The following is a 21,698-nucleotide window of genomic DNA, read 5'->3' on the forward strand; positions in this document are numbered from 1 at the left end:
GGATGAGCGAGTGAACGGGCGTAGGATTCAAATGAAAATGAATGATTAAATTATAATTATTAGTAAATTCAATTGCTGCGAGATGTGAGCTAGCATTTTGGATAGATTGGATAGGCAGCTACAAGAGTGTGGGTCCTGCAGGTGCATGTGTCTGCTCTGGTTGCAGTCTTTCACACACACACACACACACACACACACACACACACACACACACACACAGAAGAAACACTGAACATGACTGCTGTCTGAGTGATGCACAGTCTGTCTGCTATCTGGATTGATACAGTGGACGTAAGCACGCACTGTAGCCCACTCCATCTCCAGCCACACACACACACACACACACACACACACACACACCTCTCCTCTCAAGATGAGGCACTCATGCCTCATCTTGAGAGGAACGGGTTCAATTTGGAGGTCGAGGTGATGAATTATGAAATGTGGAAACTGGATTCTTCAATGTGACCTTGGACATTGAGCTGCGTCTCCGTCTCCACGCTGCCAATTCTTCACCTGATGGACTTCACCTCACCTTCCCTTCACACACAAAGACAAATAAAGGGGCCGCCGGCTAACGACAAAAGGCTATATAAACACTATTTTTTCGCATTCATATCAAACAAGACTGATGTCACGGTTGTATTTATAGAGTTTTTTCTGGGTCGGCTCCATTTCAAAACGTTGCCGGCCATAGTTTACTGCAGATAACGTTCTCCACGCTTCCCTCTCCAGGATTGGCTTCTCCACACCGGCTCCCCGTGCAGGTCAGAGCAGAATTTTAAAATCCTCCACCTCACCTGAAACCCCTGAAAGGCAGGCGCCGTCGTGTCTGGTAGAACCCCCGGATCCTTCCGCCCGGCCTGTTCCATCCCAACGCTGTGATGAACTATCTGCTGTTGTTCACACACGGTTCGATCCTTCCTTTTTGCGCCGTGCACGTCGGGTCCCGCCGGGCTCGGACAAGATGGGAAGAGTGAAGGACGGAGCGAGCGAGGAGGCCGACACTCTGGGCCGAGACCAGGTCTAGACCAGGGGTCGCAACCCGTAACACCCAGAGAGACATTTGGACCCGGTTTCCTCAGAAAAGCAAACACTGGGAGCCCCAATTACTTTTTGACGTCTAAAATAAAGGCACCACTGTATATATTGCTTTTTATTACCTTTACACTTTGTATAAACAAGTGTGTTGCTTCTGAAATTCACAAAGTATTACGGAGAAAATTAAATTTTATCCATGTAATGAACTCATTTTGAGCTTTGGGCTTTCAGAGCGTGTCGCGGAGCCTTGACCGGAATTTTAAAAGTAAATCAGGAAAAAAAATCACTGTGTCGGTAAACAATAAAAAATAAATAATTGCAAAATATCTTCCTAAATATTTATTTTACCTGGTTTATGGGACTTCTGCTCCTGAACTTCTGTGCACAGCATCTGCAAATCGGGACTTTACCGGCCGGCGGGTCACACCAGTGTGACCTTATTTCGAGCTGCGAAAAATAATAAATATTATTTTACTTAATATTTCAAGATCACAATAATCTTCCAACTTAGAACTAAAAGTTAAAAAAAGGAATTAACACAATTGAAATACACTTCAAATACACTCTCGCTTTCTCTTTTTGTACCGCAACCAGTGGAGGCAGAAGGTGGAGGCAGAAGGTAGAGGCAGAAGGTGGAGGCAGAAGGTGGAGGCAGAAGGTGGAGGCAGAAGGCCTCCCATCCGTCCAAGGTTTCTGCTCGGCAAAAAGATGTTTTTCTTCACCGCCGTCTCCGAGCTCTCCTGGAAGGACGCCGGTGTTCCAGACTTCTCCGTAAGGAAGGCGCCGTCTGACAACTCTACTATAATTTGATCCAGCATGGTTTTCCAGGACCAAACTGGACCGAACCCCATCAGTCGTCGTAACATCTTCGCGTCACCGTGATGTCAGAAGTCTTCTGGAAGGAGAAGGTTCTCGTCCGTTGGCTGTCGGAGCTGGTAACGTGCACGGCTCAGAGCCACGGGAGACGCCGACAAAGAAGCTGCAGGTCCCAGCATGATGACTGCTTATTGTAACCAGTGTGTGTGTGTGTGTGTGTGTGTGTGTGTGTGTGTACAGTATACAGCGCGCAGTAATTTCACGCCTCTTTGGCTCAGGTGGAGCCGTAGCTGCGGATCCTCCTCCCTCCTCCCTTCTCTAATGATTATTGATTATTAATTGGCTCCTTCACGAGAGCTGAGCAGCTCTGACCGCTTTCATATCGAGGGCTGCATGTGAGAATCGTCTCCGCCGTCGTTGAAAGCCGGACAGGTCGACCTCCTCCTCCGTCCCTTCACGATAAAAGCTTCACCGTTTCTCCCCGTCTTTGCGCGGTCATTTTATTCCGGCTAACAGAACAAAAGCATCCTCTTCTTCCGGCGATGATATCAGCGTGTGAAGGCACCGAGGGACTCGTCTCCCTCCACGTTCTCCAGAATGAAGTGCACGTTTGGAGCCGTCGACCCGCTCCGACGGAACGCGTAAAGGTTGCACGTCCGCCAGAACTTTGCAAACGGGAACGCTTTATGGTTCGCTTTCACGCGACCGTCCGCGTCGGACGTAAGAGGAGAGGAAGTTGGATCGGCCCGTCGGTGATTCCAAAAGACGAAATACAACCGTGAGCTTCGGCCTCCCGACCAGAAGGTCCCCGCTTGGATTCCCACAGGGAGACGTTCTGCGCGGAGATCCACCTGCCCGTGTTGTCCTGGTGTTTGCACCGGTTCCTCCGGGTTCCTCCTGCGGTAAAACATGCAGGACGTTCACGGGAGACCCTTCAGGGTCCATACCTGTGAAGGAGAAGGAGAACGTTGAGCGTGTGTGTGTGCGGCCATCTGACCGACCCGGCCAGACCGGCCTCTCGCCCGACCACGGCCGGCGAGGAAAGACCGGGAGAGAATGAAAACACAAGTTCCAGGAAACCACTGCTCGGGAAAACACGGGGTGAATTCGAATTCCGATCGCGTTCACTCGCTCGCCAATGGCAACAGAGCTGCCGCGCCAGGTGACCAGCAGCCTGGGTTCAGAGTCCTGGGTTCAGAGTCCTGGGTTTGGAGTCCTGGGTTTGGAGTCCTGGGTTTAGAGTCCTGGGTTTGGAGTCCTGGGTTTGGAGTCCTGGGTTCAGAGTCCTGGGTTTGGAGTCCTGGGTTCAGAGTCCTGGATTTAGAGTCCTGGGTTTGAGTCCTGGATTTAGAGTCCTGGGTTTGGAGTCCTGGGTTCAGAGTCCTGGGTTTGAGTCCTGGGTTCAGAGTCCCGGCCCTCCGACGGGAGGGGCGTCTGATCCAGCATCTGGACCTCGGACCCTCCTGGAAACAGGCGCCGCCTCTCACGGGCCGGCATCCCCGTCTTCAACCCCTCCGACCCCAGCAGCTCTTTGCTCTCCTGCTTACCGTTCTCACGTGCACGCCTTAGTGTGTGTGTGTGTGTGTGTGTGTGTGTGTGTGTGTGTGTGTGTGTGTCATCTGCTACACAGGAAAAGTCACGGTTGTCGGCGGCGTCTCTGATAAATCTGTCTTTTGATGAAAGGAAGATGTGTGTTGTCATTCAAGCAGGCTCTGCCTGCAGGGGAACTGGAGTTTCTGTATTTGTGTCAGGAGCTGCTGGAGCTCGCAGACGCCACCAGCCGTTCACATCACTGACGCCACCAGCCGTTCACACCGCTGACGTCTGACCTGCACAACAAAAGTGTTTGAGCGTCGTTTTATTTCTCAACGCTGTATTGATGGCGGCGTGGCGCTGGAGGGAGCGATGGATTCCCAGCTCCTCCTCGTGGGTCCGGGTGTCGTCCGGCCAGACGCCGAACCCCAAAGCGCCCCACATGAGGGGGTTCATCCGCGATGGGTTCCACAAATTTCCCCACCAGGAGTTCATATTAGCAGTTAATAAATAAAGGATAAATGATTATGAATTCTGATCAATGAGCCTGAGCAGTGATGGGGGACACTGGGCGCCTGGAGGAGGACAGGAGGAAGGTCAGGAAGTGACGCCGCCGCTGGAGGAAGTCCAGACTGCGGGAGGAGGAGGAGGGACGCTAGAATCTCCTTTATCAGCAATAAAAGATGCGGTTTTCCTGCGGATGTTGCGTTTAAAGTTGTTGGACGGAGGGGAGGAGAGACATGCAGATGAGGAGGGAGAGCAGCGGCGGCGGCGGCGGCGGCGGCCACCGGGTCCTCCCTCCTCCGTGCTGCAGCGCCGTGCGGGAGGGGGTGCGGGGGCGGCTGCGGGGGCGGCTGCGGGGGCGGGGAGCTGCCCTCCTCGTCCGCGGATATGCGACGCCTTCATGACCTTCCGCGCGTCACATCCAGGCTGCGGCGTCGCGTCGAGCGCACACGTCCCGCCCCCCCCCGGCCGGCCGGCGGCCGCGGCGCGGTGCGTTCACGGCCGGCGCGGAGCGTCCGTCGTCTCGGCGTCGTCGTCTTCTTCTTCCTCCCCCCGCGCTGAGCGGCGGTGCCGCGGCGCGGCGGCGGGATGGTGCGCCTCGTCAGCTCGCTGGGGCTCGTCATGTTCAGCGTGGCGCTGCTCGTCCTGTCGCTCATCAGCTACGTGTCCATCAAGAAGGACCTCCTGCTCGGCGCGCCGAGGTACGGAGCCAGCGGAGGACCCAGGATGTTCATGCTGCACGCCGGGTACCGGTGAGTGGAGGCCGGCTCGGGGGCGCTGCCTCCACCCGGGAGATGCTGGAGGTTGCGGCTTGTGCGGGCGGTGCGGGGGGGAGAGGAGGGAGGGGGGTGGGTGCTGCGGCGGGATGGGTCTTCTTCCTGGTGCCGCTCGTCTGGTTGTGTTACGATGGGATGGAATTGTTCTTTGAATATGTGGAGAAGCTGTGGATGCTATCCCTGCAGAGCTGGAGGCCTCGCCGCCGTGTGAGGCCTGCAGCCGAGCGGCCGAGCGGCCGAGCGGCCGCATCCTCCTCACAAAGACTCCCTGAGACTCGGGATTCTCAAACCAGGAGATCAGAAAGCGCATTTCTACCACTTTGCACCAAACGGCGGCGAGGTAAATGATGGTATCCGAGGCAACGGAGCAGAGGAGACTTCCCGTGCGGCCGTCCTGCTCTGCCGGCAGATAAAATAAAGCTGACGCGCATCTTCAGACCGCCGGCTCGGTTCTACCGGGCGCTCGCCCGGTTTCGTCCCGCGGCGCCAGGATTATATTCTGCGAGCCGCACCGGCCGCTCAAGTGGTGTCGTTGAGCTAATCCGCTGCTCGGCTAGTTCACCAGAACATCAGCGGCTTTGAGATATGGACCGCTCCCCGAGTACGTCAGGGGGCGAAGGTCACGGCGGCAGCGACGAACACAAACAAGCCCCTCCGGGCATCTCCTGCCGTCACATCGGGTGATCTTCATCGGCCTCTTCAGGGAAGAGTTTCTTGATGTGGCGCCGAAGGACGAGATGGTTGTCCGACGGCCCCTTTTCCCTGCGAGCAGGTCTGATGGTCGTCCCTAGAAACCCCACATGCTAGTGATCCGTTACCGCTCATGCTCGTCACACCATCTTCAATCTTCTTCTTTACTCGGCGGCGGCGGCGGCGGCCAAACATCTTCCTCCTTCGAACCAGCTGACCTTCTTCTCTCACACCAACCGCCTTCCCGTCCTCCACCCATGAACCTCTCAGGGCCGAGTCCAGCTCCTTCCACCCGGATCTTCTCCGTCCCTCCTCTGTCCATCTTCATCAATCCCCAGAACATCTACTGTACGCTGTCCCTCTGACGGACTCCTTCCTGCTCCTCCTTCCTCACCGCCTCCCCTTCTTCATCTCCATCTCTGCCTTCATCTTCTCCACCTTTCTTCTTCTCTGGCCGGTACCCCTGCTAACCTTCACCTCCTGGCCTGGACCGTCCACCCCAAGTTCTTCAAACCCTCCGCCATCATGTGGATCTTGAACGACAAGCTAATCCTCGCCCGGTGTTTCCCCGCCGTCCGCTGCGGTTGAACAACGGCTCATCCGATCTTCTTCCTGAGCTTCATGCTAACGGCTCAACTCGTAGAACTTCTGGACCTCCTATGTTTTGCGTGTGGCGTGGACGACACGTCCACAGTGCAGGGGTTTTCACACGGGCTGCCCATCCTTCTGTGGCTGGTGAGCTCCTTTCACGATTAAAACGCTAAACGTATTTATCTGCGTATGTACAGAGAACGCAGCAGGTCCTTGACCCATGTCCAGATTCCATTCCTACGGTGCCACGCAACGCGTTTTTTTGTACATCAGTACTTGTATCACCCACCTACGCTAACCATGTCTCCTTCTTTGGCTCTTCCCTTCAGGGGTCGCCACAGCGAATCAACTGTCTCCATCTAACGCTAACCATTATTACGACAGCTAATTCCACTTCCGCTTGAGTCTGGGTTCCTCTTGGGAGTCAAAAGTTTCCAAAGAAACAACACAAACAAAAGGAAATAAGTGTAGCACGAGCCAACGTGTAGCACAACTGGCGAATGTAAACAAAGCCGTCTTCCGCGCAAAGATGTGTTTGTCCACTCGATATTTGCTTCACGTCGTCGACGGACTGTCTGCAAAAACGTCATCGGTCCAGGATGTCATAACCCAAGGACTGGAGGCTCTTCATATGTAGAATATATCTTGTGTGAACATGTTTGGCCGTTTCCTTCCCCTAATGACGTCTTGACGTAGCTGTTGAATATGGAATTGTGAAAAAGCCCTCCTTTCATTTGGTAGAAATAAATTGGAGGAGTTGATTTGTTCGCTGGGGTTTTGCGGTATTCGCCTGCGGTGACTCTTGGCCCGGTGTCACGGTGCCATGCAGACTTTGGACGTGGACACTCGTGGACACTCGCCACAACCGTCATCACATTTATGGCGCCGCAAAGAATGGGAGAATTGGCGCGTCCCCGGTTCTTCCTCTGAGCTTTAGTCCGAATCGATGCGGCACCAAAGTACCGCTAGCTTCCAGGAGCGTGCTAATGACGAGCCTGGCGCCTTGGAAATGTCATCGCACCACCAGGCGTGATGTTTGCTGGCGGCCAAGAAGAGAAAAACCATCTTTCCTCAGTCCGTTACCGGTGTTTGTACGTGCGTCTGTTTAAAGTTGTGCTTGAATCGATGGATTTTCGCCGCTTCGAACTCAGAAGCGTCCTGAAAGTTTCTGTCAGGCTGCAGCAGGTCGGCGGGTCGGCCGGCGGAGGAGGAAACGGGGTCGTCGTCGTCGTACGACTTGATGGAAAATCTCGGTGTAAATCTTTTCTTGCGGGAAGCGTCTGGTCGGGAGCGCCATGCTAAGACGGCATCCATCTGATGAAGTTTCCGCAGCCGTCCTTGGACTTGATTTACCGCATTCATTCCCCCGCCTGTAATCGTTACCCTCCGGCTCGCCGTCACCGCGGGCCAAGGTTACGCTCACGGTGAGTTAGATGTGGAGGAGATCAGCGTTTTGAGGCGGAAACTCCGCCGGCGGACAAAACCGGTTTCCGGGCGCGTAGTTTTCCACGGGTTTTCGTGCGGTCGACCCAAGAGTAAGGTGCGACAAAATGATGCGCGTCACAAGTCGCCTTCTCACTGCGGGAGCTTTTTGCAGATCCTTGAGCCTTTTCAGGAACGAGGCTGTTTCTTCCAGCGTCGGCTCAGCGGAGGAACCAAAGACCTCAGCTCCTCGAACCATCTCATCTTCGGACAGCGCAGGCGCTCGGCGATTGGTGGAGCTCATAAGTCGCGCCCGTTACTCGCGGCCTGCTGAGCTCCAGTTTTAAAATCTTCCGTGCGCAGCGGCCGGTTGTTTCCTACGACCGAACGGACAGGAGAAACGGATGGCCTCGGAGGTCCGAGCTCCTCTGGCCCGCTTCGCTTCGGAGGGGTTCGCTAGTTGTCGGCTAACGGCTAACAGGGCGCGGGGCCAAGCGGTTCACGGAGAAGATAGAAACACTTCCGGCGATATTATTCGCGCCATTTCTTCCAAAAAGAAAAGTCGGGATGGAGGCGATATCGAAGCATTAAAGCGTGAACAGGATAACTTGGTCCTCGGTCGGAAAGGTCGGGCTGAAGAATCCAACACGGCTCGGTTCAGAAGTGAGGGATCCGTGCCGTGGCGGCGGCGACGAAGGCTCGGCATGGGTCCGTGGCGGTCAAGATTTACATTCCCGCCCTCCCTTTTGGTCGCGAGCGACCGAAATGAGTTTGGAGGAGCTCGGCGATCTGAAAAAGAGCCGCCGCTCCTCCACATCCAGAGGAGCCGGGTGAGGTGATGGGGACGAGTCCCCGGCGAGCTGCTCCGGGACGAGGCCCCGGGGACCGGCGGGACCGGCTGGGCGGGGGAGGCCTCGGTAGGGAGGCCTCGGTAGGGAGGCCTCGGTAGGGAGGAGGGAGGTCTGGGTCTCCGCCGAGCCGGCCGCCCTCCAGGGACCACAGCCGAGATAAGCGGTGGAAAACGGACGGATCCCGGGGAAACCGTCCCTTGGTATGCGGTGCATTTCCCGACTTCAGTGTTGGGTCGACTGCAGTCTGGCTCTGGAATCCGTGGGGTTAAAGGTCTTGAACTTGAGGTTTGGATTTGTTTACTTTCTGTGCTTTTAATGGCAAAAGCAACCGTGAATGGGTTTGTTTGCGTGGAGCTCCGAGGTCCGGAAGGTACAAGGCCTCCCGTTCGGTCAGCGCATCGGACACGGCGAGCTGCCCGAGGTGTTCACCAGCGTGTCTTCTGTTGCTTCTGTTTTCCACCTTCTCTCCGCAGGGAGAAGCCGCCTCACAAACCGGACCTGAGGTGAACGCAGTGCCGGCATGTCGACGCTATATCGGCGCCTTCTTAAAATCATCACGTCGTTTTTCAGAAAACCCCAAAAATTGAGCCGTATCTTCAAGAAGGCACATTTGGCATTCATTTAGGCAAAAAACGACCCTTTTTGTGAGAGTGTTATTTTAAGAAGGTCCGTGTGCGGCATGGATATGGAACGGTTGTCCACATGAGCTGCTTCATCCGTTCATCTTGTGCATGTTGCTACGTTTCGCTCTCGGAGCTTCAACCTCCGCTGACAACACGTAAACACCTAAAGCCCGCTAACTGTCGGGCCGCCGCCAAAACACACCGTTCTAACCGCCATTCTGACACGTCAAACGGAGGATGCAGCCCGTGGAGGTTCTCAGCCGTCGAAATCTTCTTCTCGTCTCGACTGGACTCGATTTTCCGCACAATAACTCCCCCGAGCGCATGACCTGCCTTCTGGTTACCACCGGAAACTCCACACGGTCCGCTGGAACCGAAGAAGCCTCCGGAATGAAAGGGGAAACGTCTCGGAGGGAAGAAAATCAAGCTTGGTTGCGACGAGAAGAACACTTGGGCGAGAACTAGCCACGTCGGAAAGCTCCCTGGCAGAATTCAACCAGGGATCTTCTTGCCGTGAGGCCCAAGCCTCAGGAAGAAGAGCTTTTTAGGCCGAATCCAAACAGATGCAGTCAGTGTTTTGAATGAAACCGGGGAATCCCCATGGACCATGATGTTTGCGGATGACATTGTGATCTGTAGTGAGAGCAGACAACAGGTAGAGGAACATCTAGAGAGGTGGAGGTATGCTCTGCAAAGGAGAGGAATGGAAGTTAGTCGCAGCAAGACAGAATATATGTGGGTGAATGAGAGGAACTCGGGTGGAACGGTGAGGCTCCAGGGAGTGGAGATCAAGAAGCTGAAGGATTCAGGATTTCAGGTACTTGGGGTCAACAGTCCAGAGGGTAGGAGAGTGTGGAGAAGAGGTGAAGAGACGGTCCAAGCAGGTTGGAATGGGTGGAGAAAAGTGTCAGGGGTACCAAGAGATAGAAGAACATCAGCCAGAAGGAAAGGAAAGGTGTACAAGACAGTGGTGAGACCAGCGATGATGTTTGGACTAGAAACTGTTCCAATGACCAAAAGACAGCAGGCAGAACTAGAGGTTGCAGAGATGAAGATGTTGAGGTTCTCTTTGGGAGTGACCAGGATGGAGAGGATCAGGAATGAGTCTATCAGAGGAACGGCACATGTTAGATGTTTTGGAGAGAAGGTCAGAGAAGCCAGACGGAGATGGTTGGGTCATGGACAGAGGAGGGATAGAGAATATATTGGTAGACGGATGCTGGAATTGGAGCTGCCAGGCAAGAGGTCTGGAGGAAGACCAAAGAGAAGATTTATGGACGTGGTGAGAGAAGATATGAAGGTAGTTGGTGTGAGAGAGGAGGATCCAGAGAATAGGGTTAGATGGAGAAAGTTGACTTGCTGTGGCGACACCTGAAGGGAAAAGACCAAAGGAGAAGAAGAAGAAGAAGTTTTGAATAAAACCGGGGATGTTTGGTCCGATCTGATGGAGACCAGGACAAGATTACTGCGCTCAGATGGAACTCGGACAGAGGACTGTAGTTTTACATGTCATTTCATTTCTGCTTCGACTTTTTGCTCCATCTCCTTTTCGCTTTTCGCTTTCACGCTGAGTCGCTAAACTGCTTGCGTGCGCTAGCATCGTGTTTCCCGCCCCGCCGACCAGGTTAACCTTTCATGGTTTGGCAAGCTTGTGACCGGCGTCCTCTCCTTCGCCCGCCAGCTCCCAGCTGACCGTGAAGTCTCTGGATCCAGCTTTCACCCTCCTCACCAGCTCGCTCGGCGAGGACCTGCAGAACTCCTCTAAGTGGAGGTACAACAGCACTGCTTTTATACAGCAGAGGTAGGTTAACACACACACACACACACACACACACACACACACACACACCAGCATTTAAAGCACTGAGAGCTCAGACGCTTTTAGCACTTACAGTGGCGATAACTCCGTCTAAAATGCTTCAATTCTTTAAATATTTTTCTCAAGCGGGGATCATTTCCGCGTTCGCCGCTTCGTCTCGTAAAACTGACCCGGACGCCTTTAGACGGCTCGGGTGTGTCGTGTTGTCTTCTGGGTGATCGGCCGGGAGGAACCGCAAAGGTCGGATGACGATGAAGCCAACGGGAGTCGGTGCAGCAGAAAAGGGAATCGAGGAAAGATTAGGGCTAAAGACGCACGGCGTGAACCATCCGTTCGTTCATGGAGACGATCCAGGCCGTCAACCGGACCACGTCCGGGGCCTGCGTGCGGGTAAAACTGCAAAACTCCCGCTGCGTTTCGGTCCATCGGCATGAGGATGCTGTTGGTGGCGCCTAAGAAAAGAACTGCGTGGAAACAGGAAAGACTGGAGGACGTCTCCGTGGTCACTGGGAAAGCACAACACTTGGACATGAGTGGTCGTGAGTGGGCGGGTCGACCAGAACAACAACGGCAGACTCCGCAGTACTCCAGATACTGTGGAGTACTCTTGAGTACTGTGGAGAACTGTGGAGTATGTGGAGTACTGTGGAGTACTGTGGAGTACTGTGGAGTACTGTGGAGTACTGTGGAGTACTTTGGAGTACTGTGGAGTACTGCCGCTTCTTGGACTCGTATGACTCCTGGTCTACATTCTCTTGATATTTGACCCTCCTTGTGGTTCAGGGTCACTTGAAGCAGTATCTCCGCCTCATCATTGGTCCATACTTTGGACCTTCCACCGCTGGATGGCCTTCTGTCATTTAACAGGAGCGCGACAGCAAGGTAATCGTTGAATTTGGAAAGGTGACAAGAAGAGGGCGTACAACTAAAGATAAATCGGGCGTTCGTCTCTCGCCGTGCACAGGCGTCATCCTCGATAGCGGCTCGTTCCCACGTATTGTTTACGAGTCCATCTCGAGGCGTCAGTCTAATCGAAATGTTTGCTTAATTAACGCGGAAGCAGGATTCCTCACACTATCTGGTCCTGCAGAGGGGAAGCACCTCTGGACGGAGGACGTGGACGGAGAGGCTATTTTTCCCAGTGACGAAAATACATGAATTGTCTATCCGGGCGAGATAGAGGGTGAATAAAGCGTCCGCGGGAAGGTGCTGAAATTTTACGATCATAAAACGTGGTGGAAGGAACGAGCGGCGCAGGGAACCGAGGTGGAGAGCGATAAGAAATACAACCGAGTCAGCGTTCCGCAGATTGTTTGCATTAACGACGTCGGCGGTCGGCTCGGCCGCGCCGGGTTCGTCCTTCATCGTCGTCACCGTTTTCAGTTCGGACGACGAAACCGGTTCGTCGTTTGCGGCGACGGCAGGACGAGCGGACGGATAAGTCAGATCGCCTCCGTTCGGGCTTTAAATCCCCAGTAATCCCCATTTCCGTGATTGCGGCGACGGCGGCTCCTCGTCAAGCAACGACCCGACGAGCCGCAGACTTTGGTTCCGGAGGCCCGACGCGGTGCCGCGACTCGCATATTTTCCCGCGGGTGTTTTTCTTTCGCAGGACGGAGATCTCTCGGTACATCAACATCCCGGGCAACTTCACCCTGACGCGAGGGTCGGTCCGCATCGGACAGCTGATGCACTACGACTACTCCAGCCACAAGTACGTCTTCTCCGTCGGCGAGAACTTCCGCTCGCTGCTCCCGGAGGCCTCGCCCGTCCTGGCCAAGCACTACAACGTCTGCGCCGTGATCGGCAACAGCGGCATCCTCACCGGATCGCGCTGCGGCGCCCAAATCGAGAAGTTCGATTACGTCTTCCGCTGCAACTTCGCGCCGACCGAGGCCTTCAAGAAAGACGTGGGGCGGCGGACCAACATGACGACCTTTAACCCCAGCATCCTGGAGAAATACTACAACAACCTGCTGACCGTGCAGGACAGGAACAACTTCTTCCTGAGCCTGAAGAAGCTGGACGGAGCCATCCTGTGGATCCCGGCCTTCTTCTTCCACACCTCGGCCACGGTGACCAGGACGCTGGTCGATTTCTTCGTGGAGCACCGCGGTCAGCTCAAGGTCCAGCTGGCCTGGCCGGGGAACATCATGCAGTATGTCAACAAGTAAGCACATGACGCAGACACACACACACACACACACACACACACACACACCAGGAAGGCAGGCGACTGACACTGTGCTAGAATGATAGCGGGGACCAATGTAGACTAAAACCCGGCTCAAACGTAATATCCGGCTCCGGTTAAAAAAGCGCTGACCGAGGAGGTCCTTGAAGGCTTTGCCGGTTCCTCGGCCGTCCGTCTAGAACCATCTAGAACCATCTAGACCCATCTAGAACCGTCTAGAACCGTCTAGAACAGGGGTCGGCAACCCGCGGCTCCTTCTTCTTTACTCTGCGGCTCCGAGCGGCTTGGGAAAATAAATGATAAATATTTAATTTCCTTTTTTTTTTAACTTTTAGTTCTAAGTTGGAAGATTATTGTGATCTTGAAATATGAAATAAAATTATATTTATTATTTTTCGCCGCTCAAAATAACGTCACACTGGCGGAAGCCGGTAAAGTCCCGATTTGCAGAAGTTCAGGAGCAGCGGTCCTGTAAACCAGGTAAAATAAATATTTATGAAGATGTTTTGCAAATATTTATTTTTTAACGTTCTCTGACACAGTGACTTTTTCCCGATTTATTTTTAAAATTCAGGTCAAGGCTCCGCTACACGCTCTGAAAGTTCATTACATAAATAAAATGTAATTTTCTCCGTAATACTTTGTGAATTTCAGAAGCGACACACTTGTTTATACAAAGTGTAAAGGTAATAAAAAGCAATATATTCAGTGGTGCCTTTATTTTAGACGTCAAAAAGTAATTGGGGCTCCCAGTGTTTTCTTTTCGGAGGAAACCGGGTCCAAATGTCTCTCCGGGTGTTACGGGTTGCCGACCCCTGGACTAGAACCATCTTCCCCGTGTCGCGTCGGGCTAAAGCCAGAGACAATCGACCCCGAACGAGGCCCCAGAGGGCCGTCGCAACTCGGCTTGGCTCGCTTCGGTTCACGGGCCGGGGAATGTGAAGCTAAAAGATGGAGTGTTTGTAAAACATTTTGGTTCCTGCCTTGAAAAATGATGTAACATCAATAATCGTGATCGAGTCCCCGAAGGGACGTGTTGGCAGACAGACGCCGACGCGTGGCCAAGCGGACCCGCCGACCGCTCGCTTCATTTTGAGGATAATATCCGAGCCGTGCGGGCCGGCGCCGTCCAAACATCGGAGAGGAACGAGCGAGGGTTTTAAGTCGTAAACATATCTGATAAAAAGGGCTCCATCATAACATGAGGCGGCGACGTGAAACGGCGCGTTTGATATTGTCGTAACCCGGCGTAATTAAGAGTTGACTTGAGATCGGCTGTTGCGCGGGACACTCGCGGTCAGTCTTTGTTTTAAACGTCACCCCGTCTCCGCCTGGCGTGCGGTTCTATTATGTGACGCTGCAGCCAAGAAGAGATTTGGGCTTCGTGGCCAGATTACAGGTGAACAGCGACTCGCTTTATTCCTACAGACGCCAAACAATCCTGGCATTTTCCCTTTTATCTCAGTATAATGTGCCTTTTAGAATCCCATCCAAAGTCAATGAAGAGCTCATTGCATGCAAATTGCACGGCGGGCGCAAACGCATCAAGTGCATTTACAGTAGAAATATCGACGTGATAATCGATGTGATGATTTTTGGTTTCGCCGCCTGCCGGGTGGTGTGTGCGTGACGGCGATAACACAAGGACAGGGTTCGTTAGCATCCAGGAATCTAAAATGTCGTCGGACAAACGCCTCGCTCGGCACAAATACGTGGCTGCCGGGAGCGTCGCGCAGAGCGAAGCGACCACGTCGTCCTCGGCGTCGGCGTCAGCGTCGGCGTTGCGTGCGATAGGAAGGGAGCGTGCGAAAAACAACCCGCTAAATGGACTCATTTGTGTCCAACAGCTACTGGAAAACCAAGCAGCTGTCGCCGAAGCGGCTGAGCACCGGCATCCTGATGTACACGCTGGCTTCCTCCATGTGCGACCAGATCCACCTGTACGGCTTCTGGCCCTTCGGCTGGGACCCCAACACGGGCAAGGAGCTGCCGTATCACTACTACGACAAGAAGGGCACCAAGTTCACCACCAAATGGCGGGAGTCCCATCAGCTTCCCGCCGAGTTCAAGCTCCTCTACAAGATGCACACGGAGGGGCTGCTGAAGCTCCGCCTTTCCCCCTGCGCTAACTGAAAGAGCCGCGCTAACGCCGTCGGACCGGACGAGCTTCACGACCGGGTTCCTCGCTGAACCGGCAGCCGGAGGAACGCGAAGGCGGTGAATTTTCTACCCGAGAAACCAATCGAAGCGGCCGCGGAGGTTTTCTATCTAATGTCAAGTGTGTATCGACCTTTTATTGCCCGCCGTTCTTGGAAACGCGGCTCCAAACAAACGCCGAGGCTAAACAAGACCGTCATTAACTGGCAGGAAAAGCACAGATCCCTCGGCTGGCGAGAGCCGTGTAAATAGTATCGCATCAGCCGTACGAACGGCGAGGCGTCCTTTCATATTTGTCGCGGTTTCTTCTTTATCTTACGACGCTTCGGGGACGAAACCTGGCCCCCGATCGACATCTCACAACGGTACCGGGGGATTCTCTCCTTCCCGATGCCCGGCTTTACAAGGGCGGCGCTTTTCGGTGATTGTCCAGACTCCACGTAAGGAGAAGGAAGAAGAAAGAAAAGATTTTATTTATACGGAATTATCACTTCCTGATGGAAGTAAAACAAAGCTCCTGTAGATGTAACACGCTGGTTGACGCTTCAGATTTCAAAACACACGGCGTCTTTGCAGAAGCTGAGATGTTTCCCTCCGACAAAAGGAAGAGCCAAGAGACAGACGTCTCATCTTACCAGTCAGCTGATTTTCTGACACTCACACACTTTGAGAAATAACTCGCATTTGGACATTGCAGGTGTGTGTGTGTGTGTGTGTGTGTGTGTGTGTGTGGCATCTCAGGGTGCAGTCAGACGAGGCCAGTATAAACCCGTATGCAAGCTCTCCCTTGACTGATCCGCTTCAAATGAGACGTAGTTTAAACTCATTTGACATTTGCTGCGGGCATGCGTTAGAAGCTCCGTTAGAAACACCGAAACATAAGAGTATGATTAGAAACCGTGCTGACTGATGCAAACCCTCTGCTTATAGAGTATAAAATGCAGTGATCACATATTATCGCACATATCAAGTCAAGCGGAGTCAGATTTCCCCTGACAGTTGTCCGATGGCGCTCTATGGGTTGATCTACTGGAGCAAACGTTCTCCCAGGAGCAAACGCTTGGAGACGGTGGCGAGGAAAGGCAGGCAGAAACCTCCGCCAGGTCCAGCGATGAGAGAGAGACGGAACGCGAGCGAGAGGGTTTTGAGTTTTTGTGAGGGACGGGCGCAGATGAACCTGTAGACGCAACCATCGCCGCTCTATTCGTCAGACGTAGCGAAGGTTCCGGCAGGTATTTGTTAATTATCTGTGCGCTAGAAACATCCTGCAAGACGATACAACGTAGAAGAAGAGTCGACTTGATTGTCGTGTTCGACGGCAACGTTTGACGACAACGTTCGTCGGCGCCGCATTTTTCGAATGTTTCATCGAAAGCATTTGCGGCAGCCGTGACAAGGAGATACGGGTTCCGGGTTCCTGTCGTGGCTGGACGAAGGGACGTCTGCGCAGCCGGGATAGGAAGAGGCGCGTCGGATGTCCCGAAGCGACGTAAGAAGGGGCTAGCATGATGCTAACTACCGGCTTTCTCAAAAAGAGTCTGAACTCGCTAACTGAGCTCTCACCGCTTGGTTTGAGAAACAGTGGAACCAGCGGAAGTGATCATTTTCAAGATAAAAACCGTTTGAAGGAACGGCGCCTGTCAGAGCAGATCTTTTTAACGTCTCAAACCGCTTAATAAAGAACGACGGCGAGTGAAAACGGCACCCCGGCGACAATTAGCACAAAATCATTACACCGAGTCCGGGGTTGTTAAATATTCATTCCACGGTGACAAAGAGCAGTGGAGGTTTGAATTGAAAAGAATTGCGACAACTTGTTAGGAATGCAGTGCCACGATCATCCATGCTGGCAAAAAGAAAGTGACGCAGACTCAAATCCGGGAAGGCCGATTTGCTAGATTTGTGGACGCCATCCGTGCGAGCCCCGTTAAAATCTCAAGCGTCGGAAGTCCTGAATCACTTTCGCAGCTGCGTCCGGTCCGTCCTCGTTCCTTCTGGGCACCGTCGGGCCAACGTGTGTTTTCAAAAGAGCCCCGAATCACTTGGACTTGGATTGAGGTTGAAGCTCCCGGTCGTCGGACTGAAACGTCGAAACTTCGATCCGACCGCGGGAGCTTTAAAATGTGAATAAAAGTACGTGACGGGTTTTATTTTGATCCGAAGTGACTTTGCTGTTGTTCTGTTTATGTCGGAATGCATCAAGTAGGATTTTTTTTTTTTTTTTTTTGGATAATATACGATTTTATTTCCTCTGTCTTCGCCCCTGTTATAAAGTCTGTATCAATAGATAAGTCTATAAAAGTATTATTGGTCCAAACCGTGACTCTGACAGGAAAGATGGTGTGACTTTTAAACACCGATTGACACGTATTTGTGTTTCATCGCGTTTCATTTTGCCTCTATGAACCGTCGGAAAGGACTTAGCGCCATCTGGAATGTATCTCCAGCATATGTTTCAGGTATTTGTCCAGAGAAGCTGGATCGGGAGGACAAACGTCATGGTGAACAAGCTGTAGATTAAGAATAAACCTTAAACAAACTTCCGCCGCCTGTTTCTTCTGTCGAGTAAAAGAATGAAACGGTCAATTTGACATTTTTCCTGAAAGCTCGTGTTCTGGAGGCTTTTCTCCACCGCCTCCCGGCCAGAAGGCTCCAGCGAGAACCTCCAGGAGCTTCATGGAGACCTGACGTTGTCCAGACCTGCAGATGAGAAGGTGAAGGAGGCTTGTCTCTTATGGACGTGTGAACAGATGAACCCCTGCTGATGATGAAGATGATGATGATGATGAAGATGATGATGATGATGATGATGATGATGATGACGATGATGATGATGATGATGGATGGGGGTCATTATTTCCTCTCATCCCTTCTCAGTTGCAAAGCGCTGGGATGGAAAGTTCTCTTTTTAAGAATGATACGAGAGATGGTTTGATGCCCGACTCGGCCCCGGGTTCCCCTGAGCTCCACAAGCAGGTGGAAGGAAGTCCTGGACTTCAGAAGACCAGGATCCATAGATGAAGCCGGTCCCCAAACGAGAACTGACCTGATGAACTGAGGCACCGGTGAAAGGAAGCCGGAGGAGACACCGGCCAGATGATCTACCAACACTGACAACGACCAAAAGACAGAGCTGGAGGTCGTGGAGATGAAGATGCTGAGGTTCTCTTTAGGAGAGGATGGAGAGGATCAGGAAGGAGTCCACCAGGTGTGACGTTGTGGAGGTCAGAGATGGTCACGGACAGAGAAAACAGTCCCGGCCAAGAGTTTTTAGAATGACACAACAACATAGAAACATCTGGCGAACACCTAAACTTTGTGAAAGTGTCCTTCTCAAAACCTTTGGCTATGAATGTATATTGGTAGAAGGATGCAGGACGTGTGGAGGACGTGTGGAGGACGACCAAAGAGAAGACCCATGGATGTGATGGATACGAAGGCGGCTGGTGCTTTTTGATAATAAAATATTATAATAATGTTGTTTTCCGAGTTGCTAACCTTCCTATTCAAACTGCGATTACATAAGAAATACAAATATACTATAAAGTGTCTCGGGGTCACGGGTCTCCAGTCTGGACCGCGGGAGGAGAGCGAGGAACCCGGAGGAACCCGAGGAGACGCCACATGCAAAACACACTCTCGGAATTGAACCGGGGACCTTCAGATGTGTGTGTGTGTGTGTGTTAATTAGCCGGTATGTGAAAGAGGCTTTGCATCCTTGATCACTTAACTGCTGTTTTAATGAAGGAGGTGAAGATCGATCGGCGCCGCTGATCAGAAGAAGCAGAGATGAAGCCATCGATCTCGTCCTGAAGCTGAGAAGTTCAGCCAGATGTTCATCTCGCCGTGGCGAAGCTTTCACATCACGCCGCCTTCACGTCGATAACCTGAGGAGTCCGACTAAATTTTAGGTCGGCGCCATGGCGACCGGGGGGGTCGAGGGCGAGGTCGCCGCCGCTTGACCTCTGACCTTCGGCAGCCCCGATTTATGTGCGCAGCCGCAAACAGAAGCGAAGCGCGGAAAAAACTCACCCACTTACTGTAAATTGTAATGATTTATCTTCATATATGTTCATAACTGTGCAATATTTCATAACAGCTACATGTACAAATATTATTTCATACTCGTGTGCAATAGTTTTCGCTTATTTAAGACACTTTATAGTATATTTGTATTTCTTATTCTCCCCTTTTCTTTTTTTTTTTACTGTTTATACAATTTTCTACTATTATTCATTATTGTTATATTTTTCTTGTAACTCTGGCACAACCACTTCCTTCAGGATAAATAAAGTTGTTCTTATTCTTCTTATTCTCATGACGGAGAGGTCGGGACGGTTCATTTCATTTCTCTATTTATTCATCCCGAGCGTCCAAGACGTGCGGAATAAACAAATAAACACCGTCGGGAGAATAAAAGAGCAAACGTGCCAATTTGAAAAACGTTGGCCTCGACGTGGGAAGGTATTTGAAAATAACAGGTGGAAATATTTGTTTCCTGTATGAACATTTGAAATGGAAAGCGTAGCGGCGCGCAGCAGATGGCTAGAAGAGCTCAGGCGACGGGCGGAGGGTTAAATAACGCTCACGCCGTAATCACACAGTAATTAGTAATCACGGCGTTCGCCGGCAGCGCCGCCACGCCGAGCCTCGGAGACGCGCCGACTCAAAAGGCCGAGGGACGAGTTCGGCCGAGCCGATCCGCCGTCGTCTCGGGTTCGAGCGCCGGAGCCATGAAATATTAACCGGTCCTCTTCGCCGCTTTGATCAGAAAGTCTGAGGAGTCGTAGCGGCGCCGGCCGAGGCTCGGCGGCTCTGCGGGGAGGAGGGGATCAATAAGCTAAATCAAATGTTATGATTAAAAGAGCAACACGCCAGAGGACATTAAATAATCATGCGGGGCGGAGAGGGAGACCCCGCCGCCCCTCCACCCGTCCTGCAGTCCACGCCGTTCACGCCGGACCCGCCCGCCGCTGAGGATCAGACGGCCGGCGTGCACGGAGACGAGCGCTCCGAGACCCGCCGCCTCGAAGACTCACTTTTCTTTTTTAAATCGTCACTTTTCACACACGTGTGACGGCGTTAATGACACTGAAAACATCACGACTGTGACCTAAAACCTACATTTGAAATCCTACGCTATCGGACTCTACATACCGTTCAAAACAATCTAATTTTACATGTCGGAGTTGACATTTTGCCTTTAACCGTCTAAGTCGTTCACTCTGGACTTTCACCGTTTTAAGTGACTCTTTAAACCGTTATTATATCCAGCTGAAATTCAAATGGACGTCTGACGTTTTGTTGTCGATGTGTATCTCTATGTATTTACGGTAAACACAAGCAAACCGAGCAGAATATAGTGAGCGTGTTTTCAAGCTAAAGGGAAACCGCGTGTTTAAATATTGAAGATGAGGATTAAAGTGACAAACGCATCCATAATGGATGACCTCCTGAGCCGCCGCACTGGATTAACGCCAGGCCCGTGTTTACCGTCTGGACAGGAGCCCGAGTTCGGGGCGGATTTTCAACCCTCGCCTGGGATTTCGGCTCCCATCTTTGATGCCGAGACGTTCGGAGGCGGAGCCTTTGCTTCGCTCGCCGCCGCCGCCGCCGGTCTGCCCTCCGTCTCCTAAAACCCTAAAATGATGATATTCAAAGTTGTAATATTTGCATGTCTTTTCCATATTTTAATTTGGAGTATTGAATCATTTATTTGGAGTTGCAGTATTTATACATCCAGTGTTTGCCTTTTCACATCCATTCGCTTTTGATATTGAATATGCTCATAATTTGGCAGCAGAAAACTTGTACCGTTGTCACACACACACACACACACACACACACACACACGGCGGGCAGCGTTAAGCGGTGAGCGCAGATGAGCGGCGAGGCCGCCCTCGGATCGCCGAGCCGCCGCTCCGAGAGGAAACTCGGCTCACATGGAAATTCATCACTAATATTGATCCGAATTAGCATGAGCTGCTGCTGCCTGTGGCCATGTTCTCTCTGATGTTTACTAAAACATACACGTGTGTGTGTGTGTGTGTGTGTGTGAGACTGAATTGGGTGAAAGAAGAGGAGACCGTGAGCCTTTAGAGGATGTGAATTATGAAAAATATAGATTTGATATATTTCATCACATTCTATAGAATCAAATCATTTACATTCTGGTTGAAATTCATCGGTTGGTTCAAAATGACCCCATATTTCTAAAATATAGAAATATTTAAGTGGGTGCGTTTTTCAACAAACAGGACGCTCATCCGTGCAATAAATGTGTTCATTTTTGAAGGTTCAGTTTGTTTTACGAGTTCCGTTGTTCTTCCGTGTTTATTTTCCGCCGAGGGACGACCGTCTGATGGATCTACCCGCTCACCGATCAATACCGGATCAGTAGATATGAGAGACAAACAGTAAGCAATAAAAGGATTTAAAGGTATATCGGGGAATTCGGCGCGGTGTGAATTGTAGATAACGGCGTTTAGCTTGTCGCGCGTCTCACGCCGAAGGCGATTCGCGTGAAATTCCCCGAGAAACGCTCCTTTCGGCGTCCGAAAAGTGAATTTGCGACAAACGGTCGGCCGCGGCACGAGGACGTCTAACAACCCCAAGCGGAAACTCACGGAGGCGTGAGATGAGAGGCGGTTAAATGAGTGTTTATTTAGAGTCGGAGACGCC

At 52.2% G+C, this 21,698-nt stretch overlaps 1 protein-coding gene across 2 annotated transcripts; it reads left to right on the forward strand.

The window, feature by feature from the left end:
• The first annotated feature begins 4,367 nt into the window (after positions 1–4,367).
• Positions 4,368–15,462, forward strand: st8sia3 (ST8 alpha-N-acetyl-neuraminide alpha-2,8-sialyltransferase 3). 2 transcript variants are annotated; one of them, XM_086170742.1, is made up of 5 exons: positions 4,368–4,646; positions 8,698–8,727; positions 10,529–10,648; positions 12,279–12,836; positions 14,708–15,462. In XM_086170742.1, exons 1-5 carry the CDS (start codon positions 4,483–4,485, stop codon positions 14,991–14,993), a joined length of 1,158 nt encoding a protein of 385 aa, XP_086026868.1. In that variant the 5' UTR covers positions 4,368–4,482; the 3' UTR covers positions 14,994–15,462. The 2 variants fall into 2 exon arrangements, with proteins under 2 accessions (XP_086026868.1, XP_086026871.1); XM_086170745.1 differs by lacking the exon at positions 8,698–8,727.
• The last annotated feature ends 6,236 nt before the right edge of the window (positions 15,463–21,698 follow it).

The sequence above is a fragment of the Fistularia commersonii genome, chromosome 23, assembly GCF_037954325.1.
Source record: "Fistularia commersonii isolate RoL2024-O1a breed Wild chromosome 23, RoL_Fcom_v1.0, whole genome shotgun sequence".
In the NCBI taxonomy this organism is placed as follows: domain Eukaryota; kingdom Metazoa; phylum Chordata; class Actinopteri; order Syngnathiformes; family Fistulariidae; genus Fistularia; species Fistularia commersonii.

Excerpts from the sequence above, each read along its gene's own strand:
- st8sia3 (XM_086170742.1), top strand. The coding sequence starts at position 4,483 with ATGGTGCGCCTCGTCAGCTCGCTGGGGCTCGTCATGTTCAGCGTGGCG. Across the intron at positions 4,647-8,697 it reads ATGCTGCACGCCGGGTACCG|GGAGAAGCCGCCTCACAAAC; the intron begins GTGAGTGGAGGC and ends TTCTCTCCGCAG. Across the intron at positions 12,837-14,707 it reads ATCATGCAGTATGTCAACAA|CTACTGGAAAACCAAGCAGC; the intron begins GTAAGCACATGA and ends TGTGTCCAACAG.